This window comes from Euprymna scolopes, chromosome 6 (assembly GCF_053919585.1).
Source record: "Euprymna scolopes isolate OS-2025 chromosome 6, ASM5391958v1, whole genome shotgun sequence".
Taxonomy (NCBI): domain Eukaryota; kingdom Metazoa; phylum Mollusca; class Cephalopoda; order Sepiida; family Sepiolidae; genus Euprymna; species Euprymna scolopes.
In genome coordinates, this window is record NC_136487.1 from 156906356 (window position 1) to 156930843 (window position 24488).

At 34.2% G+C, this 24488-nt stretch overlaps 1 protein-coding gene across 1 annotated transcript in view; it reads left to right on the top strand.

The window, feature by feature from the left end:
• Positions 1-4931, top strand: part of LOC145278075 (nicastrin-like) — a 118877-nt gene extending 113946 nt beyond the window's left edge. The window contains exon 15 of the mRNA XM_080130328.1: positions 4661-4931. Coding sequence (XP_079986454.1) covers positions 4661-4774 — 114 coding nt within the window. The 3' untranslated portion in view covers positions 4775-4931. The remainder of the gene's footprint in view (positions 1-4660) is intronic.
• Positions 4932-24488: the final 19557 nt, after the last annotated feature.

Below are 24488 nucleotides of genomic sequence, written 5' to 3' on the forward strand. Positions count from 1 at the left end.
AAATAAAGCTGTAGTGTTGTTTTAAAATAAAGCTGTAGTGTTGTTTTAAAATAAAGCTGTAGTGTTGTTTTAAAATAAATCTGTAGTGTTGTTTTAAAATAAATCTGTAGTGTTGTTTTAAAATAAATCTGTAGTGTTGTTTTAAAATAAATCTGTAGTGTTGTTTTAAAATAAATCTGTAGTGTTGTTTTAAAATAAAGCTGTAGTGTTGTTTTAAAATAAAGCTGTAGTGTTGTTTTAAAATAAAGCTGTAGTGTTGTTTTAAAATAAAGCTGTAGTGTTGTTTTAAAATAAAGCTGTAGTGTTGTTTTAAAATAAATCTGTAGTGTTGTTTTAAAATAAAGCTGTAGTGTTGTTTTAAAATAAATCTGTAGTGTTTTAAAATAAATCTGTAGTGTTGTTTTAAAATAAATCTGTAGTGTTGTTTTAAAATAAATCTGTAGTGTTGTTTTAAAATAAATCTGTAGTGTTGTTTTAAAATAAATCTGTAGTGTTGTTTTAAAATAAAGCTGTAGTGTTGTTTTAAAATAAAGCTGTAGTGTTGTTTTAAAATAAAGCTGTAGTGTTGTTTTAAAATAAAGCTGTAGTGTTGTTTTAAAATAAAGCTGTAGTGTTGTTTTAAAATAAATCTGTAGTGTTGTTTTAAAATAAATCTGTAGTGTTGTTTTAAAATAAAGCTGTAGTGTTGTTTTAAAATAAAGCTGTAGTGTTGTTTTAAAATAAAGCTGTAGTGTTGTTTTAAAATAAATCTGTAGTGTTGTTTTAAAATAAAGCTGTAGTGTTGTTTTAAAATAAAGCTGTAGTGTTGTTTTAAAATAAAGCTGTAGTGTTGTTTTAAAATAAAGCTGTAGTGTTGTTTTAAAATAAAGCTGTAGTGTTGTTTTAAAATAAATCTGTAGTGTTGTTTTAAAATAAATCTGTAGTGTTGTTTTAAAATAAATCTGTAGTGTTGTTTTAAAATAAAGCTGTAGTGTAGTTTTAAAATAAAGCTGTAGTGTTGTTTTAAAATAAAGCTGTAGTGTTGTTTTAAAATAAAGCTGTAGTGTTGTTTTAAAATAAAGCTGTAGTGTTGTTTTAAAATAAATCTGTAGTGTTGTTTTAAAATAAATCTGTAGTGTTGTTTTAAAATAAATCTGTAGTGTTGTTTTAAAATAAATCTGTAGTGTTGTTTTAAAATAAAGCTGTAGTGTTGTTTTAAAATAAAGCTGTAGTGTTGTTTTAAAATAAAGCTGTAGTGTTGTTTTAAAATAAAGCTGTAGTGTTGTTTTAAAATAAAGCTGTAGTGTTGTTTTAAAATAAAGCTGTAGTGTTGTTTTAAAATAAAGCTGTAGTGTTGTTTTAAAATAAATCTGTAGTGTTGTTTTAAAATAAAGCTGTAGTGTTGTTTTAAAATAAATCTGTAGTGTTTTAAAATAAATCTGTAGTGTTGTTTTAAAATAAATCTGTAGTGTTGTTTTAAAATAAATCTGTAGTGTTGTTTTAAAATAAATCTGTAGTGTTGTTTTAAAATAAATCTGTAGTGTTGTTTTAAAATAAAGCTGTAGTGTTGTTTTAAAATAAATCTGTAGTGTTGTTTTAAAATAAAGCTGTAGTGTTGTTTTAAAATAAAGCTGTAGTGTTGTTTTAAAATAAATCTGTAGTGTTGTTTTAAAATAAATCTGTAGTGTTGTTTTAAAATAAAGCTGTAGTGTTGTTTTAAAATAAATCTGTAGTGTTGTTTTAAAATAAATCTGTAGTGTTGTTTTAAAATAAAGCTGTAGTGTTGTTTTAAAATAAATCTGTAGTGTTGTTTTAAAATAAATCTGTAGTGTTGTTTTAAAATAAATCTGTAGTGTTGTTTTAAAATAAATCTGTAGTGTTGTTTTAAAATAAAGCTGTAGTGTTGTTTTAAAATAAATCTGTAGTGTTGTTTTAAAATAAATCTGTAGTGTTGTTTTAAAATAAATCTGTAGTGTTGTTTTAAAATAAATCTGTAGTGTTGTTTTAAAATAAATCTGTAGTGTTGTTTTAAAATAAATCTGTAGTGTTGTTTTAAAATAAATCTGTAGTGTTGTTTTAAAATAAATCTGTAGTGTTGTTTTAAAATAAATCTGTAGTGTTGTTTTAAAATAAATCTGTAGTGTTGTTTTAAAATAAATCTGTAGTGTTGTTTTAAAATAAATCTGTAGTGTTGTTTTAAAATAAATCTGTAGTGTTGTTTTAAAATAAATCTGTAGTGTTGTTTTAAAATAAATCTGTAGTGTTGTTTTAAAATAAATCTGTAGTGTTGTTTTAAAATAAATCTGTAGTGGTGTTTTAAAATAAATCTGTAGTGTTGTTTTAAAATAAATCTGTAGTGGTGTTTTAAAATAAATCTGTAGTGGTGTTTTAAGATAAATCTGTAGTGGTGTTTTAAGATAAATCTGTAGTGTTGTTTTAAAATAAATCTGTAGTGTTGTTTTAAAATAAATCTGTAGTGTTGTTTTAAAATAAATCTGTAGTGTTGTTTTAAAATAAATCTGTAGTGTTGTTTTAAAATAAATCTGTAGTGTTGTTTTCTTTCAGGCAACAATTTTATCGTTCCATCCTGTGCATTCCAAAAATTATGAAAAATGATCCCGTATATATTTTTTTTTTTTTTTCACCCCAGACAAGGCGTATAGCCACTTGCATGTGAGGGGCTACATATAGTCTTAAATAATTTGCAATTATATTTTCAGTGTTGCTCACACTGAGAATTGAACCTTTAAACTCTAGAAGAGTGTAACTTTATTTAGGATTTCTACCTAGTCATGGCTGACAGAACAAGAGCATGCGATCCTCATCGATTAAATAATGGGTTCTGTTCAAAATTCCATGCAGATTCTCAAGTTCGAAATAAAGATTCTACGAGGAGTGGTCCAAAAGTAATGCCTCCTATTTTTTATTCTGCCTGAATGGATCAGAGAGGATTACAAATTGCATTATTTTGATGACTGAATTTATGCATTTATGACCTGAAAATTTCATCTCTCTGTTGCAGATATTGACGATGTGAGACTCTAAAAAAGCAGTCTCTATGATGGATGTGCATCAGAAGTAGGGATGTGTCACTGAGAATGGTGATGACTATGTAGAAAAATGCCATCTTTGTAACTTTTCAACTTTTTGAGTTAAAAAAAAAAATGAATAGAAAACTGTACTTTTGGAACAACCCTCGAATATATAATTTTTCCAAAACTTTCCCACTTTTAAAAGATGAGAAGTTAAGAATTTTTAAGCCAGTTTACATGATTGTCTATTTGAAATATTCAAATTTTGGAGAATCACAAAGAGTCATTCCATATCAAGATCTTTAAAAATAAAAAAAAAATTTCCTTAAAGTTTGGTTGTGAAATTTCGTATCACCGATTTTATTCCTTCCAACTCCTGAAACCCATTTTTGTTTTTTACTCTTATGCCTCCTTTTGGAGAACACTGATTTTCACCCACATAAAAAAAGAGGATCTTGTGCCTCACTGTACTCTCATGGGGGAGGGGGGGGGGGTAAATAAAGACGTCAATAAAAAAAACGTTTAAAAACATTTACTTTTTTTACAGGGAGATAATTCTGAAATAATGAAAAGGGAAATAACTCTAAAACTTTTCTAAAAATTATTCGTCATTTTTTTTTTTTATGAATGTTTTTTTTTATTCATTAAAAATTTAGAAAACAGAAAACATACCTAAAATCTGTCATTGAATTACTTCACTTTAATGATTAAAATATCAAATATGGCTATGAAATTAACAATTTATCCTCTATAAACTTAGTGAAGTTTAATTTGGTCAGCCGTTCAAGTGTTGAAAATGTGTCTGGCATTATCTACTACAAATTGTTTCCGTATTCTGCATAGATTCTCAAGTTCAATGAAGATTGGAAGTTACATCGGCCGAAACTTTATGAAAATAACATTCAAAGGCGTTTTGTTATTTGTGTGACTAAATTAAACATGACATATACGACTACTTGTTGCTATTGCTCATTCGCTATTCGAGCAACTTTGGTTCGTCGTTCAAGTAAACTGCTTTCAGCTAATCTGGGCCAGTCAGAGCAAGTATAAATATTTCTTGCAGTATTATTGAAATAAACAATAATGCAAATTTAGTCCCAACTTTCAGTCAAGAGTTTATTTTTGGCAACATTGGGCTTGGTCAGTGCCAAATGAGTGACCATTTAGGAATATTAGACACTGCATGTAGAACTTCTACACTCAAGAACTGTAAAAACCTTGCCATTGCAAGAATTATAAAAACCTTGCCATTGCAAGAATTGTAAAAACCTTGCCACTGCAAGAATTGTAAAAACCTTGCCACTGCAAGAATTGTAAAAACCTTGCCACTGCAAGAATTGTAAAAACCTTGCCACTGCAAGAATTGTAAAAACTTCGACACTGCAAGACATGCAAGAACCTAATGTCGTCATCTTCCCCTGACCAGGGTATACATGTGACTGGTAACCGCTTGTGAATTTGATATTCCCTTTGCACTTCCTCTTTTGCGGGAGGCTGGTTCAACCCGTCTAGGATGAATGCCGTACACAAAAAGAAAAATTTGGTTTGCTTAATAATTTTATGTATAAATATTCTCCCCCACGCCACACCGCAAGAAATTCTTATGTTTTTTTTTGTTTTTTTAAATATTTTTTATTTTTATTTTACAGACTTTGACTCTCCTGCTGGGAATTATTGTGCTTATTGTCTCTTTTCTGATCATCTACATTGTTGCAGAAAAGTCTGATATTCTTTTTGGCGGCATGCGGTATGCTTATTACTAGTAATTGCAGCCACAGATCACCTGAACTTTTCCACAAATAATTATGGATCCTTCTGGACAAGGAATATCCAAAGGTGTATGCTTCAAGTTAAAAATATTGATGAAAACAAAAAAAAAAAATGGACTTCTTTTTTCTGGAAGCAAAACGAAGAAACAAAGCATGTAAATTTTGAAGGCGGAGGGGGTGGGGTATTTTACTATTTTTCACTTCCTTTTTTTTCTTTTCTTTATTTTAGAATTATAATTATTTTGTTTATTAAATTTAAAATCTGGATTGAAATTATCAACTACCATCATTGAACATTCTGATAAAAATATTGCAAAGACAGTTCTTGTATGAATCTGTGGCGTAAATTCCACATATTTTCCCTGCCTAGTGTGAATGTCGCGTGGAGATGGGTTTGACTCATTGCCTGAACGATGTAAAGGTCGGCCTGGTGAGAATGCTGCAGAGTGTTGGTTATAGTTAATTATATATATATATATATATATATAAATGACAAAAGTCAATATTCCAAATTTCAGTATGTCCAGCATCTTACAATTTATTCCTTTAAGTACGTTGACATGCACAAGTCGTACTTAAAGGAATAAATTGTAAGATGGCCCCAATCCTGAAATTTGCAATATAGGCTTTTGTCATTTATTTGTTATATGTTCTGTAATTATATTGAACTTCATAAATTAAAGGATTGGTATAAATAAAAAGTGAAATATAATTAAAAATTTAATATATATATATATATATATATATATGAGAGAGAGGAGTTGATCATTTACTTGGAATTTCAATCAGTTTGTATATACCAATCGTAATAGATTTAATATAAAGGTAGAAGAGTCCAAGCTCCATGAATATCTTTTGTGATTCCAGAGCATATATAGTGTAATAGAATACTTTTCAAAAGATTGAGTTTTCACTGTTGGTAATTTATTGTTTTTCAAAAGGTACACGTTACAATATTGTTTCATTCGTGATAAGCAAGTCGGCAAAATTGTTTCTGCTGCATTTTTAGTTAAGTTTAAAAAGCATAGAAAAAAAAAACATTATTTTAAACAACTTACATAGTCCATGCAACCAATTTTTTCTTGCTTTAATATATATATATATATATATATATATATATATATATATATATCAAATTTTAGTAATTCAATAAATTTAAATTTATGACGTGAAATGGGAAACCAATTAAACCCGCATTAGGATTAGTGTCAGTTTCATTTCATCAGTCCACACACACATATATATATATATGAGAGAGATAGACGTTAATTTTTCTTCCATTATTAGTGTTTTTTTTTTTGTTTTTGTTTTTTTTAACTGTTTTTCCTTTCTGATGTGATCATCACTATTTCATTCTTAAAGATTCAATAGAATAAATGAAAAAAATTTAAACAGATAAAAGCCATGTTTACTAATTTAATATGGATTTCTTAGCTTTACTGAAGTTATGCAACTGGTTTATTTAAAAAAAAAAAAAAAAAAGTTTTGAGATTTTGTTTTTATTTTTTTTATTTTATTTTATTTTTATTTTGAGGCTAAAATCGTTCTTTTCTGTTTCTAAGTTGCCTGACACTTTTCCAAAAACAGACACTCTAATCTCCCACCCTTCGTATTACACCCTTCTTTCCTCATACTATGTCGGCCTTATATTAAATTAAGCTTATATGATGACTAGGGCAATGACAAGAGAATATTCTGTTCATTATTTTGACTCGAGTATATATCAGTTAATATCTTATGTTTTTAGATAGTGATGTGGTTCTCGATTGATTAACTGTGTCGGATATATACTCAAGAGTCAAAACAATAAGAATATTCTTTTGTCATAGCTCTAATGATGACTTCATGAAATTATCTCTGGTAACTTGTATGCAAAGTGGGGGTCCAGTTTTGCTAGATTTATTTTTTCTTTTTGCTTCCTTTCCCACTTTGTATCTCGTGTCGTAATGAATTCCTTACTATATGGCTTTCAGAATCGGAATACTTGAAAAAAAAATGTATTTCTACTAAATATCCTGAGCGTTTGACACACAAAATGAAGTATACATTTCTGTAAACTATGTTCACTTAATAGCCGCCATCCAAATAGGTCTTGAAGTGGCCATTGTGGAGCTGGATGGGTAAACACACTCAGGGGGTGGGTAGGAGGGGTCAGTTTATTGGCAAAGATGAATAAAATTTTCAGCAGAAAATCATTATCATTCATTTTATCATATTTCCCCCTTGATCTGTGTTTTTTGTTTTTTTTTCGTTTTTGTTTTTTTCGGAGAGAGGGCTGGGGTGGGGCTTATTTAGAATTACTCTTACATAAAAACAAACCTAAAGAAAAATCTGTATGATGTATGTACTTGTGATGAAATGGAAATGTCATGTTCTAAACATCACGTAAGCTTTATTTTTTAAAAAGAAATTCAAATTTTATGTGTAACAAAAGAGCAGCTATCTTGTCCGCAATTTTGAAAATAATCTTTAAAAATAAAAAAATGAAAGATAAATCAATAATAATCCAAATTTACAAGATTTATGTTGTAATGCCTACGAATTCCCATTAATCGCTTAAAAATAAAACTACTTGATTAATTCACATAAATTTTGGAATATGAAATTTTCACGAATACATACATCATACAGATTTTTTTTTTATTTTTGTTTTTTTTAATATCGGAGAAATTCTGGACGCAAACTGAGGTCTTTATTTTTATTTATTAAACACTTGGTCACTCGTAACTTTTATTCAACTTGAAAATATGCAACAAATTCTCCTCATCCCTTCCACACATCCTACAAAGTTTCCTTATTGCGAGCAGTTACATGGATTCCATTTCAGACAACAGAAATGGCTCACAGTTCAAATTCTATTGAATCTATTGCATTCAATTATGCATCGATCCAATTGAAAAGGGTATAACAGTGTGACTCACCCCCAACATCTATATAATATAGCTATGCCTTTCCTGTTGAGGTCTCTAGATGACAGAAAGCCTTCTACTGTAATAGTTTCTTCTTACAAACTGCTACACTTGGGAATTCCCTCCCTGTTTCCTGCTTCCTTGACTGTACTAATCTGCAAAAGTTTGTATGTAATGTGAACAAGACATCTCGCCGCTCAACTCCCCTTTGGTTCCCCGTTAGGCACAATCCCAAATCCTTTACGTTCCAAGTGGCAATATGCCTTGTTTGGGTTGAAAAAAGTTTTTAAAAAAATAAATAAATAAAAATAACCCTGAAAAGGATTTATATGCCATAAAATATGCCAGATCTCTTTCCACCCCCAATTCAGCTGCTGCTTGACCTGAAAAAGTCCAGAAAAACCAATGGTCATTTCATAATAACAAAGATACTCATATTTTTTTTTTTTCGTGGTATTTCATAAATTTATGATTATTTCCAAGGAATAACAAAAACATTGGACAATTATGTTCGTGTCACAATTTTCATCTGATTGAGAACAGAAAAATTATGTAATAAATTTCTTTTTAAAAAAATGTTTTAATGTTTCTTGTATTTATTTATTTATTTATTTATTTTATCAGGAGAAAATGTTATTTTCAGAATTCCTCCCATATTAAAACAAAAATAAAAATTAAATCTATGGTGTATATACCTGTGATAGAACAAAAATATATTCAAAAAATCATAACTGATCAAGTAGTTTTATTTTTGTAAAGAAAATGATTTTTAAGCCATTAATGGCAACACATAGACATTACAATATAGATGTTACAAGTTTGGATTGTTTATTTTTTTAGATTGTTTTCAAAATGGCAGACAAGACTGTCGTGCTTCAGTTATTCAGAAAATTTTATTTTCTTATTTAAAAATAAAAGTACTTGATCGATTTTATATGATTTTTGGAATATGATATTTTTGTTTTGTCACGGATATGTACGTAAATCATACAGATTGTACTTCTTTGTTTGAATATAGGGTGAATTCTGTAGAAGAACCGCATAAATATTGCATGTTCAGAAATCCGAGTTTGTGGTTCTGAAGCTTTTTCCAATGATGCTTTAAGTTTTAATTTCATTCTTTGTACTTTTTGCAATTTTTCTCCAAAAACGAGACCAAATTTTTAATTGTTAACAGAATTGTAAAAGAATGTTAAAATTTTATAACGAAAAAAAAAATAATTAAACTGAATTTTTTGAAGATGAGCAAAGACAAATTTGTGTGTTAATTAGTTTGCACAATGAACAATTGGAAACAGTTGGCACAAATTCAGCCTTTCATTCCATTGAAGAGGGAAGGGAGAAAGGGGAATAACCCAGTTATGTACTTTCATCTTATGCCCTTTTTCTGTTTCAAATTTACACCTATTACGGACTGGCTATATGTATCACAGAGTGCACATGAAATATTTTCACAAATTCAAATAGGAGTGTAAAAAAAAAAAAAAAAAAAAAAAAAAAAACTGTACTTATTCAGTTTGACTTCAATATTGAAATATTATAATTGTATAAAAACTTTATGAACATACTTAATAGGTAAAAAAATTTTACACCAAAATTTATGCAAATTCATCCAATATTTTTGCTTTTATATAATAAAATCAGCAACCGATATTATTATGTTGACTGTGAATTATTTGTGTGATATTTAAATGCTGAATTATGTCCCTTGGTTGTCGACCCTAATGTAAGCAGTAAGAAGTTGACAAAACATTTTGTTGTTAAAATGTATTTTTTCTTGTTAAAATAAAAAGAAATACTTGATAATTTTGTGATTTTCAGTGTACTATCTTTACACCAAAAATAAACTTGTAAACTACTATCTTTACACCAAAAATAAACTTGTAAACTACAGATCACATAACATTAAAATTAACAGGAAATAGTAATCATACACCAAGGATGGTTTATAACGAGTAAAATCTTTGTTTGGATGGATTAATGACGCATACAAAAATATGTGAATGAGATGCAAACTGTTCATTTCAATTTCTATTTTGCACGCGCAAACTCATTCATAGCTTTAAATGATGTAATTTTAAATCTTTCTTATCTATTTGTCGATAGCTCAAATGGTAAGGAACATGGCTCGAGCAATAAATGTTTTTGGTTTCGATTCTAGCTGATGACACTCAAGTCATTTTTTTTTTTTTTTTAATTTTTGAAATCGGTACTTATATATATATATATATATATATATATATATATATATACACACACACACACACACTAGCTGACATTACCCGGTCGTACAATACGCTTAAACATGTTCATTTATGCAGATTGCGTATGTATTATTGTAGAATCAATCTTTTATTGATTATTATATATTACGAGGAATAATTTGCCCAGTGGACTAATTCGCAAAAAAACTAAAAAATGAAATAATGATAATGTCGTTCATCAAATTCCCTTTGTGTTTGTTTACAATATCATGTCAGCTGATATTTGGGTTTGACGATGAATGCCCTGGAAAAGTTACTTTTAATTAATGTTTAATATCTTAAAATATGCAAACGAAGAAATGACTTGCGATGATTTTAAATAATACGTTTTTTATCGTAAATTGAATTCATTAATAAGAAAAATGTGACGTACACTGAGACTTGAACAGGCGATCGTTCAATCTGTAGTTAAATTCTCTGCCAGTAAGCTATATCTCCAGATTAAAATAGATGTTCTTTTATTTATTTATTTTTTTTTAAGAAATGATTTGCTGAAATGTTATTATCTCCCTTGACCGGTGTAACATAAAATATTTTCCTCTTTTTATCTAATAGATAAAAGCTATTTTTAAGATCAGATAGTTTTGATTTTTGATATTCATCGGATAAATTTCTGTACAAAACATATCTAAGAACACTGCCAGACATATAAATTACCTTTGTGTGAAATTTGCAAAAGATAGGCTCAGCCGTTTTGGAACTTATGAGGAAAGAACTCACACACACACACACACACACACACACACACACAGTGACTTTTATATAATGTATATATAATTCAATAGAGAATTGGCCCTGTAATAATAGATAGAAAATTTGCATGAATTAAAATCTATTTAAGCATATTTTACAGCTGGGCAAGGTTACCCCCCACCCACTCATCTATGATTATAAAACTCTGTGGACCGTGCACTCTTGCTTGAATCTTGTCTTAGATGATAGACGATTCCATCTTTTCAAAAAGGGATGATAGGTGATATATATATATGGGCATGGATCAGAGGTTAAGGAATGAGGGTGGAGAGTTTTATGTTTTGCTTTTGATTCTAGCTGATGGCATCCAAGTCATATATATATTTTTTTAGTTTTGATCTCACTACTATATATTAGCTTCAGTATAATAGGTGATATAATAATAAATATGTAATTTGCATGATTAAAAAAATTATATTTAAGCGTATCTTACAAGTGAGCAATGCCGGGTAGCCTGCTAGTATAAAATAAAATTCTAGTTATGATTATCATGATGATGATGATGATGATGACTATTTAATTATGTCTTTGGCTGTTGACTAATATAAGCAGAAAATGATGGGTGAGACATTTTGTGATCAAAATGTGTTGTTTCTTGTTTAAAAATATACTTGAGGAATTTGCATAAATTTTGGTATACTGTTAAATTTAACCTTACACATAAGTACTTTTTTGTGCTATTTTTTTTTTTTTTTTTTTTTTTTGTTTCTATTTACGAGCAGTTTTAAATATTCGGGCAAAACTGGATAAGCACTGAAGAAAAATGAGACTAAAGTCTGATAACACTGAGCAACAATTTTTTTTTTTTTTTACTTTTTGAATGTTGTCCAGGTTTCTACAACTGATTGAAGGTATTTTTACACTGCGGAGTCAGGAATTGGCATCCGTTTCTCTCCATCAGGTCAGGTTTTTGTGCCAAGTTGATTTGAAAAAAATTAGGCCTTGCTGACAAAATTGATTACATTTTTGCGGTATTATCAGCTGATTTTTTTGTCAACGCATATCATCCTAAATATGTTTTTAAGAGAAAAAAAAATGTTTTGCTCACAACATAACATAGACAACAAATTTGTTGTTGACCAGTGTTATACATCCCAAACTCCACTTTGGGTTTCATAGAAGTTGACTATAAACATATTATGCTGAAGGAACAACAATGACACAATGGATTATATATAAAAAAAAAGTCTGTTTATTAATTGGAGATGTTAATACAATAAATGATAGGGAAAAAACAAGATAATATTGAAGGTGGGGATGGATAAATATAGATTCTTAGGGATGACAAAGATGGAAAATAAAAAAAATCAAAGTACAGTTGTAAAGGAGACAATGTTCTGATTTTCGAGAGAGAATGACTTTGGGGAGCAGAAAGTGTTCATCAATAATACCTGAACAAGATGTCCTTGAAATGATATGACAAAAGTTTTAAGACTTTTTTTTTTTTTTTTTTTTTTAAAGAATCGTTACTTTGCAAGGCTACTCGAGGATAAAGGTTAATGAGTGTAAGGTGGTCATTGAGACAAGAGCGTATCATATAATTTGATTATTTAAGGGAGCAGAACATCAAGAATTTGGTTTCATTGAACTTGGAAATGACGATGTTCCCTCCTTTCCAAATTTGGTTTAGAAGTTAATTACTTTCTCTTGTAAGTTGACAGGTTGAAAATTTTTGTTTCAATTTAATTATTTTTATTGTGCAATAATTTATATCAGTTTGAAATTTGGTATATATATATATATATATATATTATTCCTTAATAGTTTGAAATTTGTTAAACATTGAAAAAACACAAACATTGTTAACGCCCGTTTTGATAGGGAAAAAAAAGTCCACTGGTGTAGGCTCACTGCTATGAATTCGGATTAGGGACTATTCCGGAAAATGAGCAAGAAAAAGCAAAAGTAGAATCAGGGAGACATCTCTTACAGGAGAACAGAGATTAGTATTTAATGCAAAAATTTAGCACAAATTTAACGATATTCAGCCATCAAATTGATATAAACACTCTAAGTCAACAGTTTATAAATTTTGCACATTTTTAAACGGCTAAAACATCTAATTCACTTGTATATATTAATGATGGAATACTTTTTACCTACATGAACATAGTCATAATGTTACCTCGCTCGCCCTAATATTTGGTAAAAATATATTTTTTTTATTTTTTGGAATTGGAATCCTTTGAAATGAGGCTTCATAGTTTGTGTATTCATTTTTTGCAGACTGTTACCCTCATCTTCATAGTTGTTGTTTTTTCACCACGTTTCGGCTAAGTTGTCCTCTGGCCTTCTTCGGTTGGTTAACTATGACAATACAGGAGTGCTGAATCTCTTGTGTCCCCAGTAATTACTGCCTTCCATAGTTGTTGTTTTACCATGTTTTGGTCAAGTAATCCTCTGGCCTGCTATAAAACTGCTATCTTCAACTATGGAGGGTGGTAATTGCTGGGGATGCAGTTGCAGGGTTTAGCATTCCTGGATTGTCGGGGTTAACCACCTTGGGAGGGCCGGAGGATAGGTTGGCCGAAATGTGGTGATATTAAATGAGTCTTGCAATAGTCAGCCACTAACTTATTGCCAAAAGTGTGATGCATCTCTTTGTATGAACTGCTTTGCTCCTTATCATAATGCGTAAATTTTATCTTGAATGCATAGTAATTCTTGATTTCTAAAATATATCGCATGTACTCATTGTTATGTTTATAGGAAGTCATATTTTATGTTCTAGATGATCAATGCCTCTGTTCAGTCTCGAGAGACAGTGAATACTCCCTGTAAAGGTGAAATTCTGAGGCAAGCGTTGTGCAATCATCAACCACACCTCTCCTTAATCAGCACTGTTTGAGTCCAGTGGCAAGGAGAAGTGCAAGATGACTGGAAAATTTACGCATGTAATTCTAGCTAAGTACATTTTTTTATTTTTTTTATTTTATTTTTTTTTTTTTCGCACTTTTTTGGAAACGTCAATCAAATCTAACCCTCTTTTTTTCGTTTGTGCTCATATCATTCTATTTAGTTTTATTTTATTTTTATTTCTCAGACAAATCTTAACCATTCTTAACTCCCTTATTTTAAAATAATTTCCTGACTAAATTTATTCTTGTTTTTGCCATGTCACATCGAGGTAGTAGGGGGAGGGGAATCCTTATATATTAGCTTATTTCGATGACAGAAGAACTTTATTAACAGCCATGGTAAGACGCAAAAAAAAAAATTTTTATTAAAAATTGACAAATTTAACAAATGCCCTCCCCTCGCACATTGCAATCTCCTTTCTGGACACCTATTCCGGGTGTGTTTTCCTTGTTATAAAGTCTATGCTTTTGATCCGTTACTTCATCAAAACACCAGGAAGAGGGGGCCTGTTTGTCAGCATTGATTTTATCGTGAATATTTGTCTTGTTTTCTTATTTATATCTTTCCTAAATCTTTTTGACAAATATACTACTATTATTCAACACTTTTTCTTATATTAACTGAGAAAAAAAAAAAAAAAGTCTCCCACGAAATTGAACATTTCCCAAATTTGCATATTATCTGAACTCCAAAACACCCGGCTTTTTTCTTTTTTTTTTTTTTTTTTCTACTGTAGAAGACAGAACTTTATTAAGTAGTATACTTAATATCTGCAATTACCATATGCTTGCTTGTATTAATAAAATGGCCTCCATGATATCCATACCAAACCACTGAACATAGCTTATAATTTAACTTTTACTATATTTGTAACTGAAATATACAGTATCTTATCTGTGATACTAGGGCTATTTTTCTGAGTAGATGCAATGCTCTGTGCCTGGTCTTAATACCTGCCTATAAATACAGAATAGGAACTCTAAATCACCATATGAACTAGTTCTTCTTATAACTGGAAAAAAAAACACCTAACGGCTAGCTACGAAATCCCAATATACATTTTACCTCCATGACAACTACCTCTGTCTAACCTGCATGCAAAAAAAAAAAAAAAAAATTTTTTTTTTCTTCAAACTAAACCTTACCTGAAACTCTAATCCTAATGGAGATCTACTGTTATTCGTAAGTAAATAACCCCTGTCTCTTGAACGCTAACAATCTGCTCCTTCACCAAGCCGCCACTTAACTCCTACATTGCACACGCCTTTGTAGTGGAATCTTTAACTTCCAGCCCCTAACCCTCACATGCTAACTGCTTAGTCATCTCTAAACATCTATACATTTTTACCTCTTAGACATGCATTAGAGTTCATTCAGTTAGGTATTTAACAGCCAAAGTATGTACTCGGAAGCAAAGCGATCTGCATTACATAACTATGTCTCCTGCTAGATAGTTTTGCAACGATTAATACAAAACTGAACCGATACTCCTTGTTATGCTAAATGTCTATGACTCTTACTTGAAAGCTAAAATTATCTTCCCTCAATAATAGAAACACACTTTATACCTACAACTTCAACTTTATTCGCATCAATTGAAAACCTGCCTATATATCTATTTACCTAATTATACATGACTCGAAACTTACTGTTTTATCCGTACTATATTGCACTCACATCCCAACCCTCCTGTCATCTAAAATAGTTTGGGTACAACTCGTAGTTCAATTCTTAATACCTACTCATATTGTTACATTGTTCTAGACCTAAGCTAACATAAATGAAATAAGATATAAAGGGAAAGCCTCAAACCACATTATCTCCTTTCTAACAAGCCTTCTTACAATCATAGTTGCTTACACTGCATGAGCTCCACTCACCCCCTTTATCCAGTAACAATGAAGTAGCAAAGTCCCTAAATCACTTTGAGGAGTGTAACTATTCAGCATAGATATAACCTCCACAAACTAACCCAGTACCATTAACTAACCACGCGGGGTCGCAGAAATACCTGGATTAGGACCCAAGCGCGGAGCAAACCCTCTCAGTGCTGATGGACACAGATCTTCCCAGATCATCCGTCTAGGAGAAAGTAAACTCTGAATCTAAACCAAAGGGGAGGGAGGCTTCTTCAGTCTTGGATGACAACCTTCCTAGAGCTGGTGACTCAAACAAATTACTGGTTTGCAAACCTAAACTGCTTAAGGAGTAGATAGGCTCTGTCTATCGCCCGGCTTCCATACTCCTTCTTTGCCTATTAGTCAGGCACAAAGATCGAATCACAGTGATTCGACTGAAACACTCAGTGGTAGATCTTGTTTCTTGTCTAGGGCAATGAACGCCGTTTTTCCCACTACCGATACACCCCACCCCTAAAACTGGGCACTTGAGAGTGCTTGAGTACCATATACGCTTGAGCAATTAGATTGGGTTGACCTTCCTCTGATGGATTGAGAGTACCGGATTGACAGTTCCTGACTGCTGTTTCCGACTGGTAGTACAGGAGCCCTAACTCTTTGGTAGCGCTTAGAGCGGCTGCTCCATTAACAGTTGTAAAATATCGGGATGTTTGTAGTGCCATGTCGCGCATGGAAAGATGGAAAGGGACCCTCCACTCATCCCCGGGGGGCTTTCCTGAGGCCACAATCCTAATTGAAGAAAGGTCAACTGATGGTATACTTGTGATACATGTCTGATGCTCTGCATAACCTCCTGTTCAGCTTCCCCTTGCCTAAACTGAAACTTAAAAAAATATGACGACAGTACAATCTAAAAATAAGCTTAAACCAGGCTTAGGGTCAAACAAATCCAACTTGCCTCCTCCCTTGAGGCTTGCATTCACAAATATCCATGGGCTTAGAACTAATTTAGCTGATGTTGAAGCATTTCTCCTAACAAATACCACGGATATCTTAGTGCTAAGTCAGACTAACCTACACTCCTCCATCCCCTCTAACTACTTTAACATGCCTGGATATCTCCCACTCTGCCGTAAGGACTCTGACAGACACATGCACGGACTTGGAGTTTACATTCATAATACCCTTCCCTTGACTAGAGAAACAAACCTAGAATCGAATGATGAAGCCTTTATGTGCTTTAGACTAAACATGCAACACAACATTAGCTACTTTTACTTCCTCTACCGCTCTCCCTCGACCCAAGACTGCACCATAATAAACAATGTCTCTGACAGCATAGACACAGCACTCTCCATCGACACTAGGGCACAAGTACATGTATTTGGTGATTTTAATGTCCACCACAAAAACTGGCTTGGATTCTCTATTTACACAGATGCAACGGGCAGCACACCTCATAGCTTCTCTATATCTCATTCCCTATCACAAATTGTTACATTTCCAACCCCTTTCCCTGACCAGGAAGAACACCATGCATCACTTCTAGATCTGTTTTTTACCAGTTCCCGATGATTGTATAACTAATGCCGACAGCCCACTTGGGGGCACTGATCATGCAGTGATAATGGTTGAAATTGCCCTAAACTCTAGAGCTAAAACTGAAGAGCCAGTGCTCAAAACAACAAGATATTATAAAAAGGCTGACTGGGAAGCCATCAGAGATCTTATCAGAGATGCCCCATGGGGAAATATTTTTTCTCTTCCTGCTGAACAGTGTGCAAATGAGACCATTGAATGGTTCAAAACTGCAATCAAAGCACATGTTCCCATGCGGAAATTTTATAGCAAGCCCCACTCTCCCCAATGGTTTAGTTCAACTTGCACTACTGCCATTGCTCAAAGGCAGCATGCATACCGCAGATTTAACCAACATAAGTCCAGTTCAAACAGACAGAAGTACATAGAAGCTAGAAGTAATGTTAAGAAAGAAATAGCGACAGCTAAGAGAGAATTTACGGAAACCACTAAAAAACGCATTGAAGCACAAAAACTAGGAACTCGTGACTTCTGAAAAATCTACAACAGTGTAGTAAATAATGGGCAATCAACAATTCCCCCACTAACCAAAAATCACAAGGTTGTTTCCTCAGCAACCGAGAAGGCTAACATGCTTGCCAGTCGGTTTGCCTTAAACTCCACACTGGACCCCTTCAACCACCACCTACCTGAATTTCCTATGCGGACAGATACCACACTAGACGATCTGAAAATCACCCCTGCTCAGGTGCATGCTATCATAAAAAACCTTGACACTTCAAAAGCATGTGGACCCGATTTCATCCCAGCTGTGCTATTAAAAAAGTGCTCAGCTGAAATAGCTCCAGTTCTCTCCAAACTCTACAACAAATGCCTTAATGAATCTTGCTTTCCAGGCTGTTGGAAAACTGCTTCTCTGGTACCAGTATTCAAGAATTCTGGTAAAAGAACTGACCCAGTAAATTATCGCCCCATTAGCCTCCTCCCACTTTGTGCCAAAATATTTGAGACCTTAATTAACCATGCTCTAGTTCATCATCTTACAGATGTTAAATTTCTGACTGACCAACAATATGGATTTAGACAAGCCCGTTCCACAGCAGACATCCTAACTGTAATCTCTGAACATATATACCATTCACTGGACAAAGCAGGGGAGGGCAGAGCGGTAGCTTTAAATATATCTTAGGCTTTTGACAGAGTATGGCATGAGGGTCACCTCAGGAAAATTAGATCATACGGTATCACTGGGAGAATACTTAACATAATTAAATCCTTCTTAGATAAGAGAAAAATCCAGGTTGTCCTCGACGGTCGTATATCAAAACAACATGATATAAATGCAGGAGTTCCCCAAGAGTCTATCCTTGGACCTCTACTGTTCCTGATATTCATAAATGACCTCCCCGACAAAATTGCCTCTGAGATGGGTATATATGCCGATGACACCACACTCTATAACAGGCACAACAGGAAAACAAATGAACACATATCTAAAGAAATGTCAGAAACACTAGAGAATGACCTCCAATCTGTAGTGGAATGGGGCAAAAATGGATGGTCACGTTCAATGCCACCAAGACTAAACTAGTTTCATTCAATAATTACAAGAAACCTTCTCTACCACCTATAGCAATGGCCAACGACTCTTTATCTGAGAGTACATCTTACAAACTCTTTGGCCTAACATTCACAGGAAACATGAGTTGGAACAATTACATTGAAAGCATTGCCAGGGCCGCTGCAAGGAAGATGGGCTCTCTCTACCGTGCCAGAAAACTACTAACATCCGAAAGTATTCTGTACCTCTATAAGGCCACCATTCGCCCATGTATGGAGTATTGCTGTCACATCTGGGCTGGTGCATCTGCTACTAGTCTCTCGCTCCTTGACAAGGTTCAAAAGAGAGTCGCAAACCTGATAGGCCCTGAACTGGCATCTAAGCTTCAGCCTCTGTCCCATCGACGAAATGTTGCATCCCTCTGCCTTTTCTACAAGTATTTTAATGGTGAATGCTCTGACGAACTGCAAGCACTTGTGCCCCCACAACGTGAACACCCTTGACAAACCCGACAGGCTGTTAAATCCTACCCCCCACACTGTAGAGATCCCTAGATGTAAAAGATCTTTCTACTCCAGTAGTTTCTTCCCCAAAACTGCTAGGCTTTAGAATTCCATTCCAGGTCCCTGCTTCCCCAACTGTACTGACGTGCAGAAGTTCAAGTGCAACGTGAACCAACATCTTGCTGCCCAAATCCCTACATAGTACTCCAGTAGTTGTTGCCCCTGATAGTAGCCCCCTACACCAAAGTGGCAATCTGCCTTGTTTGGGGTGAAAATGTAATATAAAAAAAAAAAAATTCCAAAATTGCTTTAAGAATGTGTCATTTGAAAAGATTAAAAAGTGGATCCTGGGTTTATTTTGTCCTTCAGTTCTCACATTCTAGGAGAGATGTTTCTGACTAGGAAAAGTTGCTCTTTTCTTGATCAGAATCTTTTTTTTTTATTTCCATGCAGGTCATCACTTATCAAGGCCCAGAAGCCACTCGGGGATAAGGGTTATTGTGTGTACAGTAATCAATGGGATAGTGTTGCAGTATTCGTTAGTATTGGAGATTTGATAAAGTGTCATTACTTAAGGGGGCGGTTCATCAGGAATTTGTTTATGTTGGACTTGAAGACATCCATGTTGAAGTTAGGAGGGAAACAGGCAAGCGGTAGAGAGTTCCACATGCGTGCAATTCTAAGAAAGAAGCTTTGTTCATGGAATCTACGTTTTGATTTAGACACAGATAAAGAGTGGAGAAAATTATTGACAGTGGTTTCAGCTAGACGGGTGTTTATCGTGAAAGATTGGCATGGGAGAATTGCATCAATAATGAGATATCTTCTGGAGTGGTAGAAGGATCCCACCATTTTTCCAGCTACCTTGGCAACAGACTCGATGTACGTGTTCCATTTCAGATCAGGAGTAAAGGTCAAACCCAGAAGCTTATAAAAACATGGAGCCTCCCCTAGATAAGAGCCATCCATTTCAATTGATGCCAGATGGGGATGAGAGCATTGATGATGTAAAGATAGGAGCTTGGTTTTAGATGCATTAAAGATAACCAGCCACCTCTTCCACCACTGTACCACACACTCAAGATCAGAGGAGAGAGAGTCAGAGAGAACTTCGTCATTTGCGGCCTTTCATGTGTTGCCATAGATGATCGTGTCATCAGCATAGATGTCAACGAATGATCTAAGCATGTGTTTTGGGAGATCATTGATGTAGATCAGAAAGAGAGTTGGGCCCAGGATGGACCCGTGAGGGACTTCAGCATTAATACTGCGGGCCTCTGATTTTTGCCCATCAACCACTACCTCTGTGAGCCTATCAGAGAGAAATGATTTAATGATTGAGAAAACATTTCCAGTTATACCGTAGCTGGAAATCTTTTTAAATAGGCATTTATGCCATACCTTGTCGAAGGCCTTTGATATGTCAAGAGCAAAGCAATTGCCCTAGAAACGAAGCCTTTAGTGTCAAGAGATTCACTAATCCTATGAGATATAACCATTAGCACATCTGCTGTAGATCTAGCAGAACGGAAACCATATTGCGTGTCACTAAGAAAGTTATTTCTGCTGAGGTTGTTGACTACTTCTTTATTTAATATGGATTCCAGAAACTTACTCATGACACACAGGAGACTTATTGGTCTGTACTGAGAGGGAGATGACTTATCACCTGAATTCTTAAATACAGGGCATACTGATGAGGTTTTCCAGGGTGTTGGAAAGCATTTCTCCTTAAGGCAATGTTTAAACAGTTTTGTAAGTATGGGAGCAAGTTCTGATTGAAGCTTTTTTAACACGATAATTGGAATGCCGTCAGGGCCAGTTGCTTTACTGGAATTAAGGTCCTTGATTAGCTTAGCGACCTCACACATAGATATTTGTATGTTGCATAGCGTGTTGTGTGTTATAGGAGGAAATACGGTGAGTTGATGGCCTTCGTCGCATAGGGCAGAATTAGCTGCAAAGTTCTTGGCAAATAGTTTGGCCTTGTCTGATGCTGACGAGATGACCTCTGGTCCATTGATAATGGTTGGGATAGAACGCACGCTTCTGTTCAGGATCCTGTTTGTTATTTGCCAAAACTGGTGGGAACCAAGCCACTGCTCAGCTATTTTGGATTTAACAGACTGAGCATATAACTCTCTTGCTTTTTTTATTACTCTTTTACAGTGGTTGCTGGCAGTCCTTAAATCAGCTTTAGTCTCAGTGCATCTATTACGTTGGTAGCTATGGAAAAAGTGATTTCTGTGTGCGATGGCAGCAGCATATTCTGGGGAGAACCATGGCTGGCTGTTAGGTTTTTGTTGGTATTTTTGGATGGTATGAATTGGTCTATGCCTACAATTAACCATTCGGCCAAGTCTAATACTGTAGAGGACACATCCTTTTTAAACATGGAATACAGAGGTAGATCAGATATGAATGTACGGAAAGTATCCCAGTCAGCCATAGCGTATCGGTATACAGTACGGTGAAGAGGTACGTCTGAAGACTTATTACATTTCATTTTTATCTTAACTGATACAACGGAGTGGTCGGAGGATCCCAGAGGAGATAGAACGGAACATGAACATAGCTCAGGGGAAGTTAAGAGAAAAAGGTCTAGAAGGCTTGTATACTGACCGGTAGTATCGGGCACACGGGTGGGCCTGTGAACAATCTCAGTGAGGTCATAGCAAATGGCAAAATCATGACAGAACCTCCCCTCATCAGCTGTCTTATTTGAGTGGGTCAGCCATTCCACATTGTGGACATTGAAGTCACCGCAAATGCCAGTGTTAGCCGATTTCATCTAGCACTTACCGTTGGCAAGTTTTAACCTTCGAGCATTATTTTTTATTATTATTATTATTATTTTATTTTTTTTAGCTCCTTCCATGAAGTGGCTTCATGCGTTGTCTAGAACGATTCCTATTAAAAGAAAAAAATACATTGCTCTTAGAAAACGTGACTTGTAGAATGACATTTCCCAGTGAGAGTGGAAACATTGATCTTAGAAGACATTGCTCCCAAAAAGAATTAATCTTCGAAGGAAATCTTGGAAAGAGGGTAGGGGCATTATTTTCAGAAAACAGTTTTCATCAACATGATTAACTATCAGCGACCTATACCCATCTATTTGGGTAGAAAGTAGAAAGGAGACATAAGATTTTTATTTTTAATTTATTTATTTATTTATTTTTTTAGAATTAAACTGAATGGGATGAATTTATAGATACTAGGGCATGATGTTGTGTATTGAAACTGCACACACACACACACACACACACACACATGCTGGCAGTCTGCAGTACCGATTGATGTCGCTGGAGGTTAAACTTACAACTGCTGGGATTAAACATCTGCGAGAGAACAGGTCAATATAAACATGCGAGGCAAGAAAGAGGAGTCAGTCAGAGTGCTCTATTAGCCATGAGATGCACGTCTGCTGTGTCACTGAAATCTGCCCACCTCCTGCTCTCCCCCTCTTGTCTCCTGACTGAAGCGCGCAACACGAAGCAAAAAATAAAAAAATATTTTATATATTTTTTAAAATTCTATTTTCACCCCAAACAAGGCACAGTGCCACTTTATTGTAGGGGGGGGGGATTACTATCAGGGACATAAGTTGCAGGGATACTATGTAAGGAGTTGAGCAGCAACATCTCTGTTCACATTATACTTGAACTTCTACATATCAGTACAGTCGGGAAAGCAGGAACCCGGAAGGGAGTTCCAAAGTCTAGGAGTTCTGGGAAAGGAACTAGTAGAGTAGAAGGCTTTCTTACACCTAGGGATCTCTACTGTGTAGGGGTGGGATTTTGCTGCTTGTCAGGTGTATTTACGTCGAGGGGGGTACAAGTGCTTGTAGTTTGTCGGAGCATCCACCATTACTTGTAGAACACGCAGAGGGATGCAACACTTCATCAATGGGACAGAGGCTGAAACTTATGTGACAGTTCAGGACCTATTAGGTTGGCGACTCTCTTGTGGACCCTGTCCAGGAGTGAGAGATTAGTAGCAGATGCACCATTGCAACATCCCAAATGTGACAATAATACTCCATACATGGACGAATTGTAGCCTTGTACAGGTACAGGATACTTTCAGGCATAAGTAACTTTCTAGCATGGTAGAGAGAGCCCACCTTCCTCACAGCAGACCTGGCAATGCTATCAATGTATCTGTTCCAACTCATGTTCCCTGTGAGGAGTTTGAAAAAAGTACTTTCAGGTAATACATCTTTAGTCATATCTATTGGTGGTCGAGAAGGTTTCTTGTAATTATTGAAGGAAACAAGCTAAGTCTTGGTAGGATTGAATGTGACCACCCATCTTTGTCCCCATTCCACTACAGATTGGAGATCTTTCTCTAGTGTTTCTGCGATTTCCTTAGATATTAGTTCATTTGTTTTTCCCTTGTGCCTGTTATAGAGCGTGGCGTCATCAGCAAATATACCCAAACAATTTGTTATTGCGAGTTCTTTTTCTTGACTGACATTAAACTACTGGCAACGTCACAATGACATGACCAGCCAGTTGATTGGATCGAGTGTCTCTAATCTCTCAAATATCTGAAGTAAGAACTGAAATTGAAAAATGGATCCCATCTTTAAAAGGTTAGTCACACCTGAGAGTATCCTGTGTCTCTACCAAGCCACTATTCATCCATGCATAGAATATTGTTGCCACATCTACCACTAGTCTCTCATTGCCAACCTGATACATCCTGCACTGTTGTCCAACTTTTGTCCCATCACCGAAATGTGATATCTCTGTGCCTGTTTTGCTTGGACGAACTCAAACACTAGTACCCCCTCGGCATAAATTCTTCCAACAAACCAGACAAGCAGCAAAATCCTTTCTACTCAAATAACTTCTTTTCTCAAACTGGTATTCTTTCCCAGGCCCCTGCTTCCTTGACTGCATACTGCAGAAGTTCAAATCTAATACGAACAGTGATCTCACTGCCCAACTCCTACAAGTCTGGTCCCAAGTAGTAGCCACTTATAATTTAGTGGCACTGTGCCTTGTTTGACGTAAAAAAAAAAAACAGTTAAAAGAAAAAGGCATCACAAGTCTCTACTTACAGGTAAACCCAAATTTTTAGGGTGGCAGTAGTGGTTATCTATCGGAAGGTTAGTTGCCCCTCTTCATGAAGTTACAGTCAACGAATTCATGGTCCTGCCAACAAGGTGAATGAAGAAGTGATATCGGAAACTGAGGTATATTTTGAGGCCAGAGACAAATCATTCTAAAAAAAAAAGGCATTAAATTGTAAAACATTGGAATCGATGTATCACCCTAGAAGGAGATTCATAAAGTCAATTTTTGCCTAAAAGTTGTTGTTCAATTCATTAGGACTTATTGAATGATGTGTAATCTTGAAAATCATGCAAGTGTCATAGTTAAAAACTGATTTTCCAAAATTTTATTTCCTTCTCTTAGCATGACTAAGATGAAAGTAAGGTGTCCATACCGAT